An 8,407-nucleotide genomic window follows, 5' to 3' on the forward strand; every position below is an offset into this window, starting at 1 on the left:
TATTGGCCGATGATTAAGACGTGGTACGCATCGTTGATATCACCGCAGCGAGTGAAAGCGTCCGTCACACTGCGATAGAACCGGTATAGGGTCGCATTTGTGGGAATCTAACCACAATCTAGTCAACTAGCGGTTTCGAAAAGAGGGCTTTACAAAACTCATAACCTAATAATAGACTAAAGTATTTTTTATTCAACAAAATGTACAAGTACTGTTTGAATGCGAGAAGACTGAAGTCTGGTTTTCAGTAGGGCCAGGGCCGTATTTAGCAAAGTTTCGCCCAGGGGCAATATCTCAGTAAGCGCCCTCAAAATAATAGCTCAGAACACAAGGGGGGTTTCGAAACCTAACAACCGCGGTTTATGTACCGAGTCAAACTGTTGCTTATTTTGAGGGCAAACACTCTGCGATGGCGAGGGTCAATACAATTTTTGCGTCGTTGCTTTAATGAAGAGCAGCCTTTATGGTCTTAAGCATAGAAGGCAAAATCGTCGTCGTCCTCTTGTTGGGAGGGTTTAGTTTTCTTAGTTAAATCGAACGCTTCATCATCAGAATCAGAATCTTGGCCCAAGTTTAGCACTAAAGAATATAATTTAAATTTTAAAATTTTTATAGTCAGTCACTGTGCTTGTACTACTGAAGTTGTGTATTTGGATTTCTAAAGGGATGCTTATATAATTTAATTAGAGGCATACTTTTCTTTTGAATTCTTCTCCTTTCATCAGCCGTTAAGGGTTTCTTTATTTCCTCCCTTCATAAATTTGCAACACATTTTAATTCGTGAACAAATACAAGAACTCTTCTGTGTTTACCTTTTGGAGCTTTCAATCGCCGTTGTTGGCTTTTCTTGAGATTCTAATTTAGGCTCGCTATAGAAATATTCAAATGCACTGGCTGTTAGCATACGTTTAGGCAAAATTTTACATTATGGGAATGAGTGTAGTGGAACACGCGACGAACGCCAAAGTTGGCCTATTTCAAGGTTAGATTGGGTTGGGTTAGGTTAGTTTAGGTTGCGTTAGGTTAGGTTAGGTTGGGTTGCGTTAGGATAAGGTACATATTATCCATTACCATAAAGTAAAATTACGACTAAGTTTATAATTAAACTTTACGTAAGTAAGACAGTTATCAATCTTCCACATGTAAAATTTATCTTAGAGCCATTACAAGAATGTCCATTAATTATTCGTGAACTTCATACTAACAATGTAAGTCCTTAGTCCTAATGCGTGATCTTTGCTTCGTTGTCATAGTTATCTCATGCCTTTAGTTTGGCCACTAGAGGGGCTTTATATTTCTAGGTCACTTCTCTCGTAGCTATCAGTTATTATTCCGACTGACTGACACCATTTTCTTACGGAAAAATAATTATATTCTTAAGGTGGATGCACATAAAGCTCGCAAGCGAATTTTGAGCGTGCACGAGCAAGCGAAGCGTGTGCGAGATTAGGAATTTTTCTAATTTCGCATCGCATCGCTTGCCGCCTTGAGTTTCCACTAGCGCACTTCATAATGTTAAAATTTTAAAGCACGTCGAAAGTTGAGTGACGCGTCGTTACGCGCACTAGTGGAAACCAAGCTTAATGCTATTAGCGTTAATGCGTACCTCTTTTTCAGCACGGAAGACGCGAAATGCGCTTCAAAATCTTCTTCGCTGCTAGAATCATCCTTGTCGTTTCCAACATTCGAAGGCTGCAATCCTAACAATAACGCCTGATAAGCGTTGACCCCTGAAAGCGGAGACAACAGCCAATATTAATAAAGTGTATCTTCTAAGTGCTGATTTTGAGACACCTTTATTTGGAATGGGACTGTTTTTGGCGCTCTCATCCTTATCACGGTAATGCGGAATATCATGGCCCATTATGTCCTCTTGAACACTGTCGTCACTCTCGGAATCAGAAGAGATGGTCTGTTCATTTGAATATATAGAAAATGATAGATGTATAATAAATTTTATGTGATGACAGAGGGAGAATGGAAGCTGTCAAAAAAGGGATACACTACGAAATATGTAGCGCGTGAAGCACTTTTATGACGCCAAAGAGAGATCGCCAGCAGGATAATCTGTGGCTTTGACATCATTACATCCCTTTTTTGTCAACCCAAATTATCCCACAACAGCAAGGTGACTAGTTAAAAAGGTCTTATAACAAGATTCTTTACAGTTTCTCCATGATTTGAATGGGCTTCTTGCGGTTTGAGTGGTTGGGTTTCTTGCGGTTTTACTGGATGGGTTTCTTGCGGTTTGACTGTATGGGTTTCTTGTGGTTTGACTTGATGGGTCTCTTGCGTTTGGACTGGATGGGTCTCTTGCGGTTTGACTGGATGGGTCTCTTGCGTTTGGACTGGATGGGTCTCTTGCGGTTTGACTGGATGGGTCTCTTGCGGTTTGACTGGGAGTGTCTCTTGCGGTTTGACTTTGAGTGTCTCTGGCGGTTTGACTGGATTGGTTACGGTAGGTTTGGGATAATGAAATTCAGCTGGTTTTGGAGACTGATTTTCAACTATTCCCAAAACATTTTCAGGTTCTTTCTTTAATTTTGAAGATGGGTTGAAATATTCCGCAATAGCCTCGGTTTGATTTGTAGATTGGGCAACTGTAGAAGGGACTTCGTGGTCCGTGATTGCATTCAGTAGGCTGATATTAGATTGATCTATGGTTTTTGTTGGACTTGTTGTAGTGGATCGTTCGAAAAACGGTTCCATCACGGATGTTGCTGTATTTGATATTAGTAACTCTGTGTATACGAGTGGTTCATCGAGACTGGTGCCTTCTTTGCACGAATTATCTTCAAAGAATAGATTTTGCTTAATTTTAGGGGGTCGTTGAGATTCTGGAGAAACGGGACTGTTTCTATTTGTCGTATCATCAGCAATAGTCTCGAATTGTTTCATGTTTGGTTTATTCTTTGGCGAAGTTTCGTGGTAATGTACCCCCCTCGAATCTAATTTAATGTCGTCCAAAGCGAAAAAGAGACTCTGCTTAACCGCATCGCGATTTCCAAACACTGTCGTCATCGAATCCAAGTTAATAGACGACACGTTGTCTATGGCTTTTTTGCAATTCGCGCAAAGATTTATTTCCGAATCGGTTTGCAGCGAAACAGATTTTGACTTGGCCTTCGAGTCCCTAGCGCCTGGACTTTCATCGAAAAGCCTGTTTGGCATATTGGAGCTCTTAAACGATTGATATCCACCATTATTCGCCAGATTTTGCTGTTCCTAATAATATACCCGAAAGATTTTAAATAAGTCTTCAGGAGACTATTCTATAAATTATTAGACTAAGTCAGTCAAACCCTTTAAAAAGACTATACAGGGTGTCCACTAAAAACGAAAAGTGATAAATAACTGAAACACGTTTTTTTAATCTAAAATTTCTATGGAACATTCCTCGTGCATTAATTATTATTATTTATCGCCTTCTGATTGGTCAAATTTGCTTAAAACAAAACTAATAATATGACCTTGGATTAATAATAGTAGTTCCTACCTGGATATATCACTTGAAAAAAACATGACAAGCAAATGATTTGAAGTTAACGGAGAATTTCCGAAACTGCCGTAACACGTAGCCTTCTACAAGGCAGAACCCGCGTAACAAACACTTAGGAAATGCACGCGGAACGCTAGAGTGATATATCCAGGTAGGAACTACTATTATTAGTCCAAGACATGACGAACAACAACTTCATAATTGGAACCAAATCCGTAAACCCAAAGGTTCTCGAGATAGTTTGGAATGACCTTGAAGTCATAGTTCAAGGTCATTCAATTTTACACTTGTAAATGTCCCCCTGCACGAGGAATGTTCTATAGAAATTTTAAATTTAAAAAAAAATGTTTTTCAGTTATTTATCATTTTTCGTTTATAGAACTACTTCAGTTTAATCCCGTTCGATTAGTATTTTCTCTATAACGCCAGACAGAGGGTCAAATTTTTGCACGTAGCTACATTAATTTAGACGAAGAGAGTATATTTTAAAATAATATAATTATTGCGAAACGAATATTAACACAACCAATGAGATATCGTTAGTTCACTGTATCCAATAATTTGTTTATAGATTTGATAAATGAGAAAGGCTTGCAACTAATATCAACATATTAAACCAAGCAACTGGATTTGTATGCAGGCTCCCCGCCAGCAATAGGCACAAGTAGGCACGTGCCTACGTTGAAAAGTGTAGGCCTACTTTGGGGGCCTCTAAATTTTTGAAACGGTGCCTATTATAACCCTCAATATTTTTAGTTACTAGTTTGTAAAATAAGATTTGATATTTCCATTTTTAGCCTACTGAGAGTAATATAACAGATTGGAAACGAAGAAAATCGAAAGTTAATTTTATCGAAATGTACAATAATTAGAGTAAGGTTGGCAACGCTGTCCGTGATTATAGATTTTCCCCTTGAAAAAACTTTTTCTTTTGAATTGACTGATAAGAGATGGTGACGCCGGGAGGGGGAAATACGTCATGCTAGGCCGCAAAGTGCAGGGACACCTGTCTTTTTGCCTCGGTGTCAGTGAGAAGCTACAATACACACAAAGACATTTAGTTTCTTGGAATTTGACGACGTCAGTGAAGAGGACCGGAGGGGGGGATTGCCAAAACTGGATTTCTCTCTTTCTCGTCCCAGCAGAAGTAAAGCCCAAGCCTATTGCTTTGATAGGAAGGGGTAATTCTTTCAAATATTGAGGAATTTGGGTTTCCTCTTTTTCCCTCTTTTGCGAAGTCACGTGATTTCAGTGACCATCGAACGGGGTCCGTCAGTGATTAGGGCCTCGCGTTTCGTCAATCGTCATTTCGTTTTCGTCTCCTGAGCAAGATAGTTCTCAATTTCGAGTCTCTTTTGGCCAGAATTTAACTAGATTTAATAGTTGATTTTTCAACAGCCTTTTTCAAGGCTAATAAGCTATTTGTAGCTTAATTTTCCAAACAGCCTTTTTCAAGGCTAATTTGCTATTTATAGCTGATTTTCCCACTGCCTTTTTGAAACCTAATTAGCTATTATATTTACATATACTATAGCTCGGCTTTATCCAAACAGTCTTTTCGAGACTACTAAGCTATTACAAGCTTCGATTAGAATAGGGTTTAAATTAAGTTTTAAAATATGAGCACCCGAAAGTTTTTATCTGGGGCCCAGAAGCGCAAGAGAGAAGATGGTGTTGTTAGTAGTCAGAAAGGCGCAATGGAACGTTTTTTGAAATCGTCAGGTAAGAGTCATAATGATAGTACCGGGGAAAGCTTGGGAAATAAAGAGGGTTTAGAATTCGAAGGTGGTAATATTTCTGTGGTTCTTCCAAACGTCAGTTCTGCTTTAGACATTGCACTAAGTAATGAAGCCGAAATTATTAGAAACCCTACTATATCTGCCGATGTGCAAGATTTAACTAATTTAACAGAAGTGCGCTTACACGAATTGGATATTAGTTTAGATAAAGATTGCCTTCCAGTTCAGCCTAAACTCAATCCTTTTCCTAAAACTTTAATGGGTGGTAAAAATCGTGGTTTCATTTCTTCTTGGTACGACAAATATCGAATGCTTGAGTATTCAGTTGCAAAAAATGCAGTTTACCGCTTTTGTTGCCGTCATTTTCTAGGCAGTAGAAATACTGGATTTGTGAACGGATTTTCGGATTGGAAAAATATGGCGAAAGAATTCGAAGAACATTTCACTTCGAATAAATCTTCCCACCAACTAGCCTATAGAATGTATTTAGACTACACTGAATTAAAATCTCGTGGATCAATAGCGTGTCAGGTTAATGGCCACCATAGACTTGACGTAATTAGAAATAGAGAGGTATTATCTGCACACGTGGAAGTCATAATTTTATGTTCTCAACAAGATTTAGCACTTCAGGGGAATACATCTGCCGATAAAATTGGAAACAGAGGAAATTTTATTGAAATTTTAGAACTTCTGAAAAGAAAATGTCCTGATTTGAAAGCCAAATGCGAGAGTATGCCCAATAATGCAAAATATATTCACAGCACTGTACAAAATGAAATAATTGACATAGGTGTCGTATAAAGATTTCTAGGTTTCACTGATTTACATAAGTTCGATTCTGAGAATATCAGCTTGGCAATTATAAATCTTTTGACAGAGGGTGGTTTAAAACTGGAGAATTGCGTTGGACAGACATATGACGGCGCAAGTGTAATGAGCGGACACGTAAAAGGAGTGAGGGTGAAAGTAGAAGAGGCAGTAGGCGGACATTGTCCGTACGTGCATTGCTACGCACACCGCTTAAATTTAGTTTTAGTTGACTGTTGCTCCAAAATATTGGCAGTTAGGGAACTACTTGGTTTGGTTCAGGCCATATACAATTTTCAAAGCAATTCGGTTATTAGAAGCGAATATTTTGAAAACTCCCAAAAAGATCTGGGCTATGAGATACTTAAAATGCCACAAAGCTGCGACACTCGGTGGTGGAGTAAAAAAAAAGGTGATAGTTATTTTAGAAATAGACTCGATTCCGTAGTTTTAACGTTAGAGAATCTAATTGAAAACGGAAAACCAGAGGAAGCTGCTGAGTGTCGTGGGTATATATCCCAATTACATAACTTTAACAACTTAATATTAATTGTCGCACTAGACGAAGTATTAGGCGTAACGAATTCCCTGTCGGAATACTTGCAAAGTTCGAAAGTTATTTTAACGGAAGCCGTTGCCATTTGCCAAGCCACCGTTAAGACCTTAGAAGAATGTAGGAACTCGGAACGTTTTGATTTAATTTGGGTAGAAGCTACTAAAATCGCAGAATCTGCTTTTATTGCAATACCTGATCGTAACAGCGAACCGATAGCTTTACGGAAACGTAAAATAATCCCTAACAAGAGATTAAAACATAGTGTGGTAACGAGTACAACGGGTAGCAGGGAAACGGAAGCAAAAACCCTGATTGACCAGTTGAGGTCCACCTATTTCGAATTAGTTGATAAATTTATTTCAGAAATGAAAATTCGACTATTGGAAAACTCTGGCTTATTCAAAGGTATAATTTCGTCTGACCCTAACTCGGAAAACTTTCTTAACGAAAACGATATCGTAACCCATTGTAACACTTATAATCGGTTTCAATTCGACCTGAATTCGTTAAAAAGCCAAATGAAAATAGCCAGAAATTTAATTATCCCCAAGAAATTTACCAGCGTAATCGACTGCTTCCACTATTTAATTAAAATGGCAGATGGGTTCCCCGACCTAGTGAAATACTACAAAATTGTTTCTTGCATTCCTGTGGCAAATATCTCAGAAAGAAGTTTCAGTTCACTCAAAAGAATTGAAACACGTCTACGGACAACTATGGGAGAATTTAGGCTTTCAAATCTGGCTACACTGTCGATAAATCGTGATTTGTCGAATTGTTTAAAAGAAAACCCAAAGTTAGTAGTAGACGAATTTGAAAAAAAAACTAATCGAAGAGTGTCATTCCTTGATTAAAATGCCTTTAAAAAATTCAATGGGAAAATAGAAATCATGTCAAAATTTAAAACATTTAAATAAAAAAAATCCTTGAAACTCGGGAATTTTTTAAATAAACATTATAGATGGGGCCTCTAATTCAGGCTGGGCCTACGTGCATAAAATCACTGGCGGGGCTACTGTTTGTATGGTTGCCAGATAAGTGAGGTAACTCTTTACGAGCCTCCCTGGTTCAATTAAAAATCTGTCAAAGCCCTCATTCGTCTCTTCACGCTCAAAGAGTCAAGCACCTGCCGAGGAATTTATGGAATGGTATATTTGACTTTACGTACTTTTAACACTAAATGCGAGTTGCTTGTTCTGCTCACAGTGTTGAGTGTTTCGAGCGCCTCTGAGTATTGCTCCTGTGATTTATTTCAATGTTAAATGGTGAACTAAACTCGTCAGAAAAAGTAAAAGATTATTTACTTACTCTGAGTTTTCGTAAAATATTCGATTTCGAAGACAAAGATTGCACGTGTTCTTCCAAGTTTTCGAGTTTACCGAGGATCATTTGATTTCTTTGGTTTCTCATTTGATTTTCACGGTTTATTTTTTGCCAGTATTGCTCCAGTTCGTTCTTCGTTTGTCTAAAAGGAGAAAACATTTATTATTATAAAACATTCTTAAAATAGCTTAACCCCTGAGATTTTGTGAACATACACAATATTACGATGATACATGCTTGGTTCAAATTATAGAGATTTCTATAAAATAAACAATTTGCTCTGGTTCTATTAAGATAAATTTTCAAGTAAATTCACTAACTCTCGACAAATTTTAAAATCATGTTTACTATTACGTCAACAGCACGTGACAACTCAAAGTGGGAACGATATTATTCTTATGACGGTTATTTAAAAGTGGAGTTAAGCCGATAAGCGTCTTTGAAAAGTGGCGAAATTATCAGATTTACCTAGAAATACAC

General features: G+C 37.8%; 1 protein-coding gene across 1 annotated transcript; it reads right to left on the reverse strand.

Annotated features, from left to right (window-relative positions):
- Window positions 1-225: 225 nt before the first annotated feature.
- On the reverse strand, window positions 226-8,162 carry LOC149948929 (uncharacterized). The gene is made up of 9 exons (XM_090171190.1): window positions 8,143-8,162; window positions 7,913-8,069; window positions 7,773-7,844; window positions 2,167-3,225; window positions 1,795-1,912; window positions 1,607-1,730; window positions 813-869; window positions 696-751; window positions 226-579 (listed from the first exon to the last, which is right to left on the reverse strand). Exons 1-9 carry the CDS (start codon window positions 8,160-8,162, stop codon window positions 470-472), a joined length of 1,773 nt encoding a protein of 590 aa, XP_090027316.1. The 3' UTR covers window positions 226-469.
- Window positions 8,163-8,407: the final 245 nt, after the last annotated feature.

The sequence above is a fragment of the Leiobunum rupestre genome, chromosome 4 (genome assembly GCF_980474605.1).
Source record: "Leiobunum rupestre chromosome 4, qqLeiRupe1.1.hap1, whole genome shotgun sequence".
Taxonomy (NCBI): Eukaryota; Metazoa; Arthropoda; class Arachnida; order Opiliones; family Sclerosomatidae; genus Leiobunum; species Leiobunum rupestre.

Bases quoted from the DNA above. Each gene is read 5' to 3' on its own strand.
- LOC149948929 (XM_090171190.1), bottom strand. From the start codon at position 8,162: ATGTATCATCGTAATATTGT. The intron at 8,070-8,142 runs GTATGTTCACAA...TTCTCCTTTTAG, and splicing joins ATGTATCATCGTAATATTGT to ACAAACGAAGAACGAACTGG. The intron at 580-695 runs GTATGCCTCTAA...TATATTCTTTAG, and splicing joins GAGAAGAATTCAAAAGAAAA to TGCTAAACTTGGGCCAAGAT.